Here is a 17,182-nt window from a genome sequence, read left to right as displayed (position 1 = left end):
ACACAAAAACAGACACATAGATCAATGGAACAGAATAGAGAGCCCAGAAATAGACGCTCAACTCTATGGTCAACTAATCTTCGACAAAGCAGGAAGGAATGTCCAATGGAAAAAAGACAGCCTCTTCAACAAATGGTTCTGGGAAAATTGGACAGCCACATGCAGAAAAATGAAATTGGACCATTTCCTTACACCACACACAAAAATAGACTCAAAATGGATGAGGGACCTCAATGTGCGAAAGGAATCCATCAAAATCCTTGAGAAGAACACAGGCAGCAACCTCTTTGACCTCAACCACAGCAACCTCTTCCTAGGAACTTCGCCAAAGACAACCGAAGCAAGGGCAAAAATGAACTATTGGGATTTCATCAAGATCAAAAGCTTTTGCACAGCAAAGGAAACAGTGAACAAAACCAAAAGACAACTGACAGAATGGGAGAAGATATTTGCAAACAACATATCAGATAAAGGGCTAGTATCCAAAATCTATAAAGAGCTTAGCAAACTCAACAGCCAAAGAACAAATAACCCAATCAAGAAATGGGCAGAGGACATGAACAGACATTTCTGCAAAGAAGACATCCAGACGGCCAACAGACACATGAAAAAATCATCCACATAACTTGGCATCAGGGAAATACAAATCAAAACCACAATGAGATACCACCTCACACCAGTCAGAATGGCTAAAATTAACAAGTCAAGAAATGACAGAAGCTGGCAAGGATCCGGAGAGGGGAACTCTCTTACAATGTTGGTAGGAATGCAAGCTGGTGCAACCACTCTGGAAAACAGTGTGGAGGTTCCTCAAAAAACTGAAAATAGAGCTACCCTATTACCCAGCAATTGCACTACTGGGTATATATGCTAAAGATACAAACGTGGTGCTCCAAAGGGGCACGTGCACCCGAATGTTTATAGCAGCAATGTCCACAATAGCCAAACCATGGAAAGAACCTAGATGTCCATCAATAGATGAATGGATAAAGAAGATGTGGTATATATACACATGGAATACTATGCAGCCATCAAAAGAAATGAAATCTTGCCATTTGCAATGACATGGATGGAACTAGATGGTATTATGCTTAGTGAAATAAGTCAATCAGAGAAAGACAACTATCATACGATCTCCCTGATACGAGGAAGTGGAAATGCAATGTGGGGGGGTTGTGGGGTAGGAAAAGAAAAAATGAAAGAAGGTGGGATTGGGAGGGAGACAAACCATAAAAGACTCAATTTCAAAAAACAGACTGAGGGTTGCTGGGGGGGAGGGGGGATGGGAGAGGGTGGTGAGGATGGACATTGGGGAGTGCATGTGCTATGATGAGTGCTGTGAAATGTGTAAACCTGGCGATTCACAGACCTGTACCCCTGGGGATAAAAATACATTATATGTTTATTAAAAAAATTTTTTTAAGTTAAAAAAGAATAAAAAAAAAATCCAAGGGCATAATAATGAAGGTAATTTAGAGTTTGGGAGGAGAGGGTGAGGAGAAGGTATTAAGTCAGTGGTTCTCTGCTGTCTTCTATTGTAACACCTCTCAGAGAGAGTCAGAACCTAAGGCTTAACAGGAATTCTCTTTGGACATGGAGAGGACTATGCTAGCAAGGGGTGGTGAAAAGAAAACTTCAAAGTGTAATTCTGCATGACCTTGTTGGAGTGCAAGTTGGCAGTATCTATGCAAATTTACCACAGGCATACACTGTCCCAGCAACTGCACATGTATAATGTTATCTTAGTTATACTGAGACATGTAAAGGTAATCGAACAACATTAAAAAAAAAAAAAAAGAATCTAACTTCTTCCAAAGTGAATCAGCACAATTTTTGCTACACTTATGCTATGAAAAGTCTTCATTTCATATTTGATCTTCAGTTCTTTACTGATTACATAAAAATGACACCATGCTGAATGTCATATAAATTTACCTGTGTATAATATTTAGTAAAAATCCAACCAAACAAACAAACAAACAAAAACCAACAACCTAATTTTCCATAGTTTTTTAGGTACTTCTTTAAGTCAGTGAATAATTTGAAAAACGGAGCAGAAAGTCAACCACAGAAACAATTGTAAATTTCCTTGCAGCTAGGGTAATGTTTCTCATTATACAGGTATTTCTATTCTAGGGTTAACTTCAGGGCACGTATGCAATGTTATCCAAAAGACAGAATCACAGAAGGTGTTTTTAGTAACTCTTGAAAGATGTTTTTAGTAATAATAAAAGTGATATTAATGATAGCATGACAAGAGAAAGGAGGAACAGTGCAGGCACTGTTGCCTCTGTCACAGGAACCACAGGTGCTCACTCTGTTCCTAGCCTCATTTGAGCAGTTCATTTATACTAATTCATTAATCCTCACCACAATCTTGTCATTTTATGGGTGACAAAATGGAGGCACGGAGGGGCTCAGCAACTTGCACACAGAAAGTAAATGACAGAGCTTAGATTCAAACACAGTCTCTCTCTCGAGTTTGCACTCATAGCCTAGACTAATTTTACCCTTTAAGAACACTGACACCGTATACAACACAGATGGAAAATATACCAATAGGAGAAAACATTCCACAAATAACTTAGACCTTGATATGTTATATTTTTCCTATTCAAATCACAGAATATGCTTCTACCTCTGAAAAAAAATACACTTTTGTAAAATTTAAACCAAATCAATGTAGGCTTAATTATGGCTAATACCGCCATATAATTTCTATTTATTAATATCAGTTGAGCTCATGATGCAGGGTTGATTAGTACAATGATATTCTAAATAGCACCAAATTATTTCCCTATCTCATTTGTCTGATCATTGGATGTGAAAAAATTTCCACTATCAACAAGCATTTTACATAATTAATGTTTCACTGTCTTTCTATAGAAATAAAATTCTATCTTTATTATTATGTTATTTATAAATGACAGAAAAATTAGTAAATCTTAAATCCCTGGAAAGCATAAATGCTAATCTGTAAAATTGATATGGATCAGTTAACCAAGTCTCTTGAAAAAGCTTATTTCTTTGTATTTCCTTCTCATTTCTCTATTTGTGCTACATCTATATATCCAGCTTGACATCCGAACTTCCACCATGTGCTCATCTATAACCCCACAGGCTGTATGCTTCTCATTCATGGCTAGTCCCCACTTTCTAGCACATCATCTTCCATATAGTAGGTGCTCAAGAGACTTATTAAACAAAATAATAAACTACTGGGTTAACAAATTTGGAAACATCAATTGCTGTAATCATTGCTTTAATTTTCATAATGGTAAAAGTGACTAATACCTCAAAAAGATCATATTATAAACGTATTTTTTTGAACTGCATTGATTTTGGACATTCAGGAGGCAAAACAGAATTCCTCACTGTGCCAGTTCCATGGTACTGGCTTTCTGGTGAAGAGTGAAAGCCTGAAGGAATGTGTGCCCAACCAACTACAGAATATTTAAAATGAAAATAATGGAACAAGGATATAAGACCAATGGCTTTCTACATTTCATAGTATGGTAACAAACTTCACAGATAAGCATTTCTATAAATAGGGACAGCTGTCTTTAAATCTTTAGACAACAGATTAGGTTCATTAATATTTTTATTTTTTGTGTGTAGATATTTTATGAAAAATACACCAGGTTTACTTCAATCATTATTGAGGGTAAAGAGAAAATATCAAGAAGAATTTTTGTTTCTTTAATAAAATGACAATTCAAAGGAAATTTAACAGAGCAAGTAATTTTTTATCATGACACCAAAATTATATAGGACACACTAAAATAGGCTCAGCAGATAATTTACAGGGTAAAATTATGTGCTTCTAAGCCTAACTGATTCTCAGCTGTAGTGCCACCTATTAGTAACACATGTATTAAGAAATAAGCGACAGAGAAAAAGAAAATGTAGATCCTCAACCTCAGATACCATACCAAAAAAATTCAAATTTATAAATGCTTTTAACTCAATTGACTAACAGGGATGGATTTCTTAGAATTAAATGTTAAATTCCATGGCCAGAATTAAATTGAAAAACAATGATAGATCTAATTATATAATGACTTTAAATTTCATTCATCAAAAAGCAATGCAAAAAAAAAAAAAAATTCATAGGCAAACAAACTAGGAAAATACCAAAGAGGTCAATACACCTAATACATAAAACATTCATGCAGACTGATAAGAAAACCCATCAAAATCAAAGTTAAATGGGCAAAGAAAACTAGACAATTCATAGAGGACAAAAAATCACTAAGAAATCGTTTTTAAAAAATAAGCATGTAAATGAAAATAGGATACAAATTAATATCTTTTATTATAAGCAAGGTTTTTATTTTTAATGAGCGTATTTAGAAAGGTTAGAGGTGATACAATCACCCTGCAGATTCCAGAATAAATCAGTAAATCAGTCACGGGCTATGTAACCTTGGATGAGTTGCTAAACTCTTCTGAGCTTCAGTTATGACTCATATGAAGCTAGGAGGATTACCTAGGTTAAAACTTAAAAAGGACAGAGCACAGAATCGGATACATTTTAAAGCAGGTATTATTAGTATTTCTGGGAAACAGTCTGATGTATGCAGTCTTCTCAGACTCCAGGCATTACTGCTTTTATATTCAATTTTACTAATATATTTAAGGGTGGGATCATAAATTTTTATACAAGTTTCCTAGCCTTAGTAGCAATTTAACTAAAAATTTTAGTTTTAAGAAAGCCAGAAATTTATATAATAAGCTAAAGGAAGAAAATCTTCTTAGGTGAAGCTTTTAGAGTCATACTGTATTACATGTGCTTGCAAGATGTTTATAATGCCTACTGCCCAGAAATCTCACTTCAGGGCACTAGCAATCACACAGATACCATGAAAAAGATAACAAAAGTGCTTAGAAATCGATGTCTTTCTGCTTGAAGTTTCCTGAAGTGTAACAGCTGGGAAATCTCTTAGCAACCACAATGTAGAAATGTATCTGTATACTCTTTATCTGTTCGTTTTATCTTTAACTGATCAGTACCAAAACCTTGTCCTATACTGAGTAAGGAGTCAACTGCTTTTGAAGTCAAGAGACCAATGAAAATCAAGACCCGGGTGCCAAGGGTGGCTCAGTCGTTAAGCAGCTGCCTTTTGCTCAGGTCATGATCCCAGGATCCTTGGATGGAGCCCCACATTGGGCTCCCTGCTCAGCTGGAAGCCTGCTTATCCCTCTCCCACTCCCCCTGCTTGTGTTCCCAACCTTGCTGTATCTCTCTTTGTCAAATAAATAAATAAAAATTAAAAAAAAAAAAAAGAAAGAAAGAAAATCAAGACCAATTTCTTTTGTCCTCGTGCACACTAGGGGGCACTTTATCACTAAATTTAACTTTTAAAAGCATTTAGGTTTCCAGGCTTAATCACTAGTTTTTATATCTGACGTCAATTGGGCAAAAAATACCATGAATGAAATCAAATGCAAATGAATTTACCTTAGCTACAAACATTAGAATTAGGAAGTAGTATATATTTCCTAGGTTGTCATTTTCTTGCTGTAGGGCTACTGGATATCAGTGACTAGCATACAGTAGGCCTCTGCAGCTAAATCACAGAGAAGACAAAAGATTAAGTAGCAATTAGGGAAGCATTTTATTCTTGTGATGTTTTGTGACTATGGGGGTACATACAAGGAGGGCCCATGAGCATCCTAGATTTTCTGGTTAATAAGAACTATGAAATACATTTTAACAAATACTATCTCTTAAATAGTGGCTGAGAGAGGGAAGGCAGAAGGAAGTACAGGAAATAGAGCCATTTAAGTATGTATCTGTGCCACAGTAAATGTTTTATGTATATTTCTTCATCAGTTAATCCATCCATCAGTTTTAAAAAAAAAAACTGATGATACAGAAGTTAAGAAAATTCTTCAAGTCATGTAAGTGATAAGTAGCAGAAACTTCACTGAAATCCTGAACTGTCCAGTTTCTTAAGTTCATGACTCTGAAACTCCTAATCTTTCCATCACAGTCCAAGAAAAACATGAAAAGAAAAATAGGAAGAGAAACAGGCAGAGAAGGAGGTGAAGGAAAAAGATGATTATATAAGAGAAATAATCTATATCAAATGGTTGGTTACAAGTGTGCTGGGTGTCAATAATCATTTAAAACACAGTTTCTACTGGAAAATAAATTGGATTCCAAAAAATGACTTACCAAAGAACATTAGAACCCAAAAAGTTAAGTTGGGAACTTTATAAGTATATAACATTTAGCATAATTTAATATACCCCTATATCTATCTTATCACTTTAGACATCTCTTATTAACACTCCTAGGAAATTCAATAACACCTCCCTCAAAAAGGAAAATAATCCTTTGTAAAATTCAAGAGAATTTTCATTCACCTGAATATTCTGGGAGTTTGTGTGTGTTGGAAAGAAAGTTGTAGTTAATTAAAATTGCTCAATATTTTAGGGCATATGGTTGGCACAGGTGGTCTAGCTTCTAACTCTTGGTTTAGGCTTGGGTCATGATTTCATGGATCATGAGATCAAGCCCCACATTGGGCTCTGTGCTCAGTGGGGAGTCTGCTTGAAGATACTCTCCCTCTCCCCCTCCCTCCACTCATGCATTTTTTGTCTCTAAAACAAATTAAATCTTTTAAAAAATTGCTCAATATTTTCAAATTTAATCAGAGAACATGCCTCATTTTAACTCTTGATATTTATTATTTTCAAAGTATCCATCCTAAAAACATTCTTCTATCCACCTATCTTAAGTTACACAGTATATAATGCTCTAATCTTTAATGATTTGGCATCTTATAATGGTGCCTAAATGAAGGTCATGTTCTTAATATCTGATGTACAGGATATAAGGGAAGTTAACTAAAAATATATTGAAAAGAAAAGCTAAAGTCTAGAAGTCAGATTTTTTTTTAAGCTAAACTCAATATGCTATTTCCAGACCTAAGACCAGGGAACATGGTCTCTTAGTTTCTCTTTTTAATAACACTGAATAAGAAATATATTAAAGTTAAGTAATGACTTTGGGGAAGTTTTAGAGTTAGTTATCATTAACCTTATGTTACATTTCTCTTGTATTCTTAACTTCAAAAAAAAATCCAATTCAAAGATCATGGTTTTTCAAGTGACTTTTATGTGATAAATACTTTTGAAGTTATTTTTGCAAAACACTTAAAAAGGTACACCTCAAAGATACAAATGTAGTGATCTGAAAGGGCATTTGCACCCCAATGTTTATAGTAGCAATGTCTAAAATAGCCAAACTATGGAAAGAGCCCAAATCTCCATCAACAGATGAATGGATAAACAAGATGTGGCATGTGTGTGTGTGTGTGTGCGCGCACACGTGCGTGTGTGTATACACACACACACACACACATATATATGGAATATTATGCAGCCACCAAAATAAATGAAATCTTGCCACTTGCAGTGACGTGGATGGAACTAGAGGGTATTACGCAAAGCGAAATAAGTCAATCACAGAAAAACAATTATCATATGATCTCACTGATATGTGGAATTTAAGAAACAAAACAAAAGATCACAGGGGAAGAGAGGAAAAAATAGAACAAGACTAAACCAGAGAGGGAGACAAACTAAAAGAGACTCTTAATCACAGGAAACAAACTGAGGGTTGGAGGAAGGATATTAAGGTGATGGGCATTAAGGAGGACATGTAATATAATGAACAGTGGGTGTTATATAAGACTGATGAATCATAGGCCTGTACCTCTGAAACCAATAATATATGTTAATTAACTAAATTTAAATTTAAAAATACGGGAAAAAAAGATACACTGTATTCTAGAGACTGATCATCTCTTCTATGGCAGGTTTCTAAACTTCCAAATTTAAATAATGATTAAAGGTATAGCTAATGATCATTTTATTCTAAGACAAGTCAAATATTATATTTTTTTTAAGATTTTTTTATTTATTTGACAGAGAGATCACAAGTAGGCAGAGAGGCGTTTTCATTTTGCACGGGGCCCCGCAAATTATTATTCTAGCAGCCAGTTCTGCTGCTAGAATAAATGGCTGTCCAACCTCCATTGTTCTTTTTTTTTTTTTTTAAGATTTTATTTATTTGACACAGAGAGAGATCACAAGTAGGCAGAGAGTCGGGCAGACAGAGAAGGTAAAGCAGGCTCCCTCCTGAGCAGAGAGCCCAATGCGGGGCTTGATCCCAAGACCCTGAGATCATGACCTGAGCCAAAGGCAGAGGCTTTAACCCACTGAGCCACCCAGGTGCCCCTCAAATGTTATATCTTAAAATATGTCTTATCTGGTTTAAATAAGCATGTTTATCATGGAACACTACATCAAAAACTAACATGTAATAAAAAAAAAGTTATATAAAAAAAAAGAACAAGGGATAGACAGCAAATACTAACAATCATCATGTTTTGCCTGAAGATCAGATGTAAACTTGATTTTATTTTTAATTATCTCTAATATTTTCTATAATATAATACTGTAAGAAAACATTAGAATATAGTATTCCAGTAATAGCAATTCTATGTCAGATATATATAAATAAATAAAATTAATATTTGTAACTTTTGACTTATTTTATAGCAACTACTGATTTTCTTAAAATCTGAATTTTCTAAAGAAAGAAGTACTGTAATAATTATTTTCTAAGAATACACTAGGTATTTCAGGTCTTAGGCCAGGAAAAGCATATTGAGTCTTTTTGCTCTAACAATGGGATGAAAGTCACATAGTTTTGTTGCATAATTATTCATTAGGGTGTGTGTGTGTATATATATATATATGTGTGTGTGTGTATATATATATGTATGTGTGTGTGTGTGTATATATATGTGTGTGTGTGTGTATATATGTGTGTGTGTGTGTGTGTATATATATATATATATATATATATACGCAAAATATTCTTACTAGATTTCACTGGATGCAAACTGGCCTGAATTGGTAAACCATATATCATAGAATAATTTCAAAAATTTACTATTCTATTATTTTCAGTTAATTCCAATTAAATGGACCCACAAAATGCTGTTAAGCAAATATCCAACCATGCCCCTTTAATGAATAAATAAGACTTTGTTAGTAAATGTGGCACCTGGAATCTCAATAACATCCATAGAAGTTTAATGTTCTTAGGGGCAAGTATATAAGAGTTAAGAGTAACTAAATGATTCAGTCTTCTGAGATCTTATTCATCTTAACCAGTGAGTTTGTTAACCAGATGACACACAGCTAGGTTAGAGTGCTAATGAATATGTAGCATCTCTTTTTTCAGCAGCAGAGAAAGTTTGTGGTTTCATAGTTTGCAACACACCTTCTGTATGTTCTCAACTGCCTTTTTAGGATCTCAGCAGGGAAAAGAGAAATAGACTCTTTCTTTGAAGTTTTTCTTCTTTTTGGTCATGAAACAGAAATGAGAAGGTCTGGCCTGGACTATTTCTGTTCACACTCATCTTAACATAAGGAAATGCTATCTACAATCAAAATCTGTCTACATTCAATACATTTATTTTAGAGTAAGGAAGGTACAATGCTTTCTCTGACTGATACTATTTTCAATTTCTTCCTTTTTAAAAACCCAAGTTGCTTATGTATAGTACAGTCAATTCTGCATTCCCAATTCATTAGCCTCCTCAATTTTATCCATAGACTTTGCTCAAATAGCACTCTTCCTAGCACTTAATCACAGTCCAGATACAGAGCAAAAAGCAGGATGATAAAGGTTTAGATCTCAAACTCAATATCCCAAGTTCTAGTTTTCAACCTCAGAATCGGAAAAATTTCATTAAGCTCAATTATAATTTCCAAGCTCCAATATATAGAAATTTATGATTCAGATGTTAAAATTTTTATCCTTAGATCAGTTAACTACTCCTTTACTACAACATGTTTTATTTAACTGTATCACCAGAAGACTCCTTTGTATTCATGCTAGTGAGATGGAAAATAATATTCTAGCCAGAGATAACCTTGCCAACTTGGCTTGATTCTAAGAAAACTACTTCAGGTGTATATATATTTTTTTCTTTTGGAAAATCTAAAAGCAATACCTGTATAAATAATATCAACTCCTTATCAAAAAGCTGTCCCCTTAAAAGAAGAAAATTTTTCTACAGGTTCTTAAATTAGCATTAAGTATATATGGAGACCTGGAAAATGCAGTTAGGAAACAAGCAAATTGAAAACAGCATTAACTTAATTTTCTCTTTTTTGGTTAGCTTCTGTGTGCTTTTATATGTCATTTGTGTAAAGCTTGAATTGGAAATCTGAAATATTCTTCCCTAATGGAATGTAAAAAAAAAGAAAGAAAGAAATCCAAGATGATTATTCTTACAACACAAACAAATTTAGCATTTATGCAGTAATACTGGGAACAGCAAAGACAATAACATACTTCACACGGTAAGCAGTTCTTTTAGTGCAGGTACATACAGTATCTACAATCAGCCTGTTTCATAATTTGTTTGCCATTAAGAAATTCTGACTCTAATTTGATAGCCTTTTTGATGGGAATGCTAATAATATTTGAAATTTAAGCAAGCAATGATGCAGAAAGATGCATAATAATGCTTTTGTGTGTGCGTTCCTTAAATTAGCCTTCATCTCAATATGTCCAAAGAGTGCTCATATTCGGCAGAAGTTTTGGGAGAAGTTGAAAAATCCTCAAAAAATTATGAATAATGGTCCCATTAAGCCTCTAAGCTAACTGAGTAAATTACCAATGCATATTTATGGGAAAGAAGAGAACTTTGAGTTAACCAATTCCTTTTGACAAGTGGTTTACTAAAGCTATGAGCAAGCATAAAATCAGAATTTTTGTTATGTTATATAAAAGTAACTCAAAGTTTCCACAGCCTCCTGCTAGAAACCTATCCACCAAGCTGAATGAAGCCCCTAAATGATCATAATGGTACTCACACCTATTTGACATTCTTCCCAGAAACTGTCCATCATTACTAAGTGAAACAGACATATTAATATAGCTTTACATACTAAGAAACTTCCCCAAGACCTCTTAATAGTAGGAAACACCACACAAATCCAAGAAAGATGAGAGCAAAGATATACTTATTTCTAACAGCGTGGTATCAAGGGAAAAAAATGTTCCCAAACTTCTCTACTTACCCAGGAGTTTTGCAATGATATAAAGGGCTTGTCCCCAAAGAAAGAGTTTTCCATCACGGCCACAGTTGCTAGGAAATCGCTTTTGACTACCAGGGTTTCTTTTCTCGTATTCTACAAAATCAGCTGGCACGTAATAGTACTTTGGTATGACAGGATAGCCTATGGAGTTTAAAAATACATATTTAAAATACAAAGACCAGTGTCCTCCCAAATTTTCCCCTCAAGAAACTGAAATGTTAGAAAACAGAGAGAGACGGGTTCTAAAGAAAGTAAGAGATTTGATCAGCTACAGGAAATTGGATATAATGGCCTCAGAAACTGCCAGTGAAAAACATGGAAAAAGCTCCTTGATTTTAACACTAATTTGACAGAATATGCTATGCTTTAGCCAATAATACGTACATAATCTCCTTTAACAACATTTAATTTTAACACCTTTAAATGAATCAACAAAAATACAGTATGCAAACATTTAGAGCCATACAAGTTTTCTTTAATAGGATTAGTCTGTAGAAGCATTACAAATGAGATACCGTGTAATCTCAAATGAAGAATTATAACCCTGAGCCATTGCTTAAAGCAAAGAAATCCTCATTTTAAACATCAAATCCAATATCTACCATTTAATATCATTGAAGAGGAAAAAAAAAAATCCATCCTCCTCTGTGAGCAACTTGTTTAAAACATTCCTTGAAGGGCATGTGTTGTAATGAGCATAGGGCATTATATGCAAGTAATAAATTACTAAATCTTTCTCCTGAAATCAATAATACTCTATATGTTAACTGAATTGAATTTAAATAAAATCCTGGAAATAAATAAATAAATACATTCCTTGATAGAAACTAAAATTTCTCATTTAAAACCTAAAATCTTTGTGGGTAACATAAAGAAAAAAACAACACTCTTGTAGAATGCTAAAGAAGACTTTTTGTACTATCAACCCTGGGTAAATTTATTTTTCCTAATAAAATGGCATAAATTTCCCCCTGATTTTTTTCCTTTATACATCTATCAATTGAGATATTTGGTTTGTTTGTTTCCTTTTTTATTTATTTTAAATTCAATTATTCAACATATAGTACAAAACATTAGTTTCTGATATAATGTTCAGGGATTCATTCACTAGTTGTATACACCACCCAGTGCTCATCACATCATGTGCCCTCCTTAATGCCCATCACCCATTTACCCCATCCAACCTCCCACCTCCCCTTCTGCAACCCTCAGTTGGTTTCCCAGAGTCAAGAGTTTTATATGGTTTGTCTCTGTCTCTATCTCTTCCCATTCAGTTTCCCTCCCTTCCCCTATTGCCTCTGCACTATTCCTTATGTTCGACATAATGAGTGAAACCATATGATAATTGTCTTTCTCCAATTGACTTATTTCACTTAGCATAATCCCCTTCAGTTTCATCCATGTCAATGTAAATGTATTCCTCCTTTCTGATGGTTGAGCAATATTCCATTGTATATATGAACCACATCTTTATCCATTCATCTGCTGAAGGATGTCTGGACTCCTTCCATAGTTCGGTTACTATGGACACTGATGCTATGAACACTGGGGTGCATGTGCCCCTTTCTTTCACTACACCTGTATCTTTGTGGTATATACCTAGTAGTGTAATTGCTGAGTTGTAGGGTAGCTATATTTTTAGTGTCTTGAGGAACCTCCCTATTGTTTTCCAGAGTGGCTGTACTAGCTTGCACTCCCACCAACAGTGTAAGAGGGTTCCCTTGACTCCACATCTTCATCAACATTTGTTGTTTCGAGTCTTATTAATTTTTGCTGACCTAACTGGTGTAAGGTGGTATCTCATTGTGGTTTTGATTTGTATTTCCCTGCTGGCAAGTGCCATGGAGCATTTTTTTCATGTGTCTGTTAGTCATTGGTATGTCTTCCTTGGAGAAGTGTCTATTCATGTCTTCCGCCCTTTTCTTGATGGGATTATTTGCTTTTCTGGGAGTTCAGCTGGAGTTCTTTATAGATCCTGGATACCCGCCCTTTATCTATAATAACATGTGCAAATATCTTCTTCCATTCCATACATTTCCTTTAGTTTTATTGGTTGTTTCCTTTGCTGGGAAGAAGCTTTCTATCTTGATTAAGTCCCAATAGTTCATTTTTGCTTTTGTTTCCCTTTGGAGACATGTTTTGAAAGAATTTGCTATGTCCAAGGTAGAAGAGGTTGCTGTCTGTGTTCTCCTCAAAGATTTTGATGGATTCCTGTCTCACAGTGAGGTCTTTCATCATGTTGAGTTTATCTTTGTGTACGGTGTAAGAAAATGGTCCACTTTCATTCTTCTGCATGTGGCTGTCTAATTTTCCCAATACCATTTATTGAAGAGACTGTCTTTTTTCCATTAGATATTTTTTCCTGCTTTCTCAAAGATTAGTTAACCATTAGTTGAGGGTCCATTTCTGGACTCTCTAGTCTATTCCACTGATCTGTCTTTTTTTGTGTGCAGTACCATGCTGTCTTGATGAGCACAGCTTTGTAACATAGATTGAAGTCAGGCATTGTGATGCCCCCAGCTTTGGCTTTCTTTTTCAACATTCCCCTGGCGATTCAGGATCTTTTCTGGTTCCATTAAAATTTTAGGATTGTTTGTTCCAGCTCTGTGAAAAATGTCAATGGTCTTTTGACAGGGATTCCATTGAAAGAGTAGATGGTTCTGGGTAGCATAGACATTTCCAAAATGTTTATCCTTCCAATCCATGAGCACGGAATGTTTTTCCATCTCTTTGTGTCTTCCTCAGTTTCTTTTGTAAGTGTTCAGTGGTTTCTAGAGTGTAGATCCTTTAACTCTTTGGTTAGTTTTATTCCTAGGTATCTTGGTTTTTGGTGCAGTTGTAAGTGGAATTTATTCCTTAATTTCTCCTTCTTCAGTCACATTGTTAGTGTATAGAAAAGCGACTGATTTCTGTGCATTGATTTTGTATTCTGCCACATTGCTGATTTGCTTTATGAGTTCTAGTGATTTGGAGGTGGAGTCTTTTGGGTTTTCCACATAAAGTATTATGTCATCTATGAAGAGCGAGGGTTTGACTTCCTTGCCAAGTTGAATGCCTTTTCTTTTTGTTGTCTGATTGCTGAGGCTAGGACTTCTACTACTATGTTGAACAATAGTGGTGACAGTGAGCATTCCTGTCCTGTTCCTGACATTAAGGGAAAAGCTCCCAGTTTTTCCCCAGTGAGAATGATATTTGCTGTGTGCTTTTCAAAGATGGCTTTTATGAGATTGAGGTATGTTCCCTCTAACCCTCCACTGTGAAGAGTTTTAATCAAGAAAGGATGCTCTATTTTGTTAAGTGCATTTTCTGCATCAATTGAGAGGATCATATGGTTCTTGTCTCCTCTTTTGTTGATGTGATCTATCACGTTGATTGATCTGCGAATGTTAAACTGCCCTTGCATGCCAGAATAAATCTGACCTGGTGGTAGTGAATAATCCCTTTAATGTACTGTTGGATCCTATTGACTAGGATCTTGATGAGTATTTTGGCATCCATCCATATTCATCAGGGATTTTTGTCGGCAATTCTCCTTTTTGTTGGGGTCTTTGCCTGGTTTGGGGATCAGGGTAATGCTGGCCTCATAGAAAGAGTTTGGAAGTTTTCTTCCATTTTTATTTTTTGAAACACCTTCAGTAGAATAGGTATTATCTCTTCTTTAAATGTTTGGTAGAATTACTCTGGGAAGTCACCTGGCCTTGGACTTTTGTTTTTGGGGAGGTTTTTGATAACTGTTTCAATTTCCTTGCTGGTTATTGGTCTGTTCCGATTGTCTATTTTTTCTTGTTTCAGTCATGATATATTATAAGTTTCCAGGAATATCCATTTCTTCCAAATTACCTAGTTTGTTGGCATATAACTGCTAATAATAAGTGCTGGTCCCATGTTGGAGGCATAGATATTCAAAATTGTTAGATCTTCTTGTTCAATACACCCTTTAAGTATGATATAGTGTCCTCTATAACTCTTATGATTCTTTGTTTAAAATCAAGTTTGGCTGATATGAGGATTGCTACCCCAGCTTTTTTTTGTGGTCTGCTGGAGTGGTAAATTTTTCTCCATCCCCTCACTTTCAATATGTTCAAAATGAGTCTCCTGTAGACAGCATATGGATCGGTCCTGCTTTTTTATCTAATCTGAAACTCTGTGTCTTTTGATGGGACCATCAGCCCACTTACATTGAGTAACTATTGAAAGATATGAACTTAGTGCCATTGTATTGCCTGTGAAGTCCCTGTTCCTGTAGACTCTCTCTGTTATTTTTTGGTCTACATTACTCTTGGGGTCTCCTTTCAATTACAGAATCCCCCTTAATATTTCTTGGTGGTCATATATTCTTTCCATCTGTCCTGGGAACACTTTCTTTCTCCTTCTATTCTCAATGACAGCCTTGCTGGATAAAGTGTTCTTGGCTGCATGTTCTTCTCATTTAATATCCTGAATGTATCTTGCTGGCTTTTCATGCCCACCAGGATTCTGTGGATAGATTTCATGTTATTCCGATGTTCCTCCTCCAAAGTATGGAGTCTACTTTCCCTAGCTGCTCTCAGGATAGCTTCTTTGGCTCAAAGATTTGCAAGCTTTACTATTACACGTCAGGGTGTTGATCTATTTTTATTGATTTTGTGAGGAGTCCTCTCTGCCTCTTAGACATGAATGTTTGTTTCATTCCCCACATTAGGGAAGTTCTCAGCCATGATTTGCTCAAATATACTTTCTAGCCTTCTCTCTTTCCACTCTTTGGATCCCAATGATTCTGACATTGGTTCTTTTCAAGGCATCATTAAATTCTATATGCCTTTCTTCATGGGCTATAATTTGTTTCTCTGTCTTTTCCTCAGCTTCCTTCCTTTCCATCAGCCTGTCCTCTGGATCACTTAATTTCTCTTCTGAGTCACTGTCCCTAGCTTTAGAGCATCCAATTTAGACTGCATCCTATCAATAGCATTTTTGAGTTTTGTGTGGTTAGATCTCATTTCCACCCTCAGAGATTTTGTATTGTCGGTTAGATCTCATTTCCACCCTCAGAGATTTTGTATTGTCATGTATGCTTTTTTCAAACCGAGCTATTAACTTTATAACTGCTCTCCTGAATTCTATCTCTGACATCTTGCTTATATCCATATAGATTAGCTCTGTGGCAGAGAACATTGCCTCTGGTTCCTTCCTTTGTTGTGAGTTCTAGTCATTCTGCCCAAGAAGGATGGATCAGCAAATGAATAGAGTCCAAAATATCAACCATGACCCAAGCAAAATGCACCACAGGAAAAAATCTAAAATTATCTGCAGCCACCACAGAAATGCGAACAAAGCCAAAATGAACAAAACAATAAAAATGGGGGGGGGTACAATGGGATGGTGGAGAAAGACTATAATCTCTCAGGGTGGACAAGCAGGGTGATTCTACTTATTCCTAACTGAATTTAGGTTTGTGTGTTAGAAGACACTACATCCCAAATATGCAAAGAAAACAAAGTTCATATATATATAAAATAAAACTTAGGGCACCTGGGTGGCTCAGTTGTTAAATGTCTGCCTTCGGCTCAGGTCATGATGCCAGGGTCCTGGGACTGAGTCCCGCATAGGGCTCCCTACTCTGCGGGAAGCCCACTTTTCCCTCTCCTACTGCCCCTGCTTGTGTTCCCTCTCTTGCTATATCTCTCTCTGTCAAATAAATAAATTAAATAAATAAAGTCTTTTTAAAATATATTTTTAAAATATATTAAATATTTTTTAAATAAATAAAATAAAATTTAATAGCATGAAAAAAGGACTAGAATGAGGCATAAATCTATAAAATGTTGATGTGGAATAAAAGGTTAAAAAGCCACTTAAAAACATAAATTGGTAAAATAAGGATCTAGTTATAATGGGAAAAATGTAAAAAAAAAAAAAAAGTAAAATTTTAGACTGAAGGAAAAACAAGTTGTGAGGAAACACCTGGAGCTCAATATATTATTTTCCTATAGTGCTGGACTTTTACAGACCCTTGAGATCTATTAGCTTGTCATTCACCTATTCTTCCAGTCTGTCTTCTAGGGGAGGTACC

The 17,182-nt window shown here is 35.2% G+C and overlaps 1 protein-coding gene across 1 annotated transcript in view; it reads right to left on the bottom strand.

Moving 5' to 3' along the window:
• PHKB (phosphorylase kinase regulatory subunit beta) overlaps window positions 1-17,182 on the bottom strand; it is a 230,275-nt gene that overhangs the window by 83,297 nt on the left and 129,796 nt on the right. The window contains exon 14 of the mRNA XM_059381622.1: window positions 11,116-11,274. Coding sequence (XP_059237605.1) covers window positions 11,116-11,274 — 159 coding nt within the window. The remainder of the gene's footprint in view (window positions 1-11,115; window positions 11,275-17,182) is intronic.

Source organism: Mustela nigripes, chromosome 17 (assembly GCF_022355385.1).
Source record: "Mustela nigripes isolate SB6536 chromosome 17, MUSNIG.SB6536, whole genome shotgun sequence".
NCBI lineage: Eukaryota > Metazoa > Chordata > Mammalia > Carnivora > Mustelidae > Mustela > Mustela nigripes.
The sequence above is the reverse complement of the archived record's forward strand: the minus strand, read 5'-3'. Positions and strand labels throughout refer to the sequence as shown.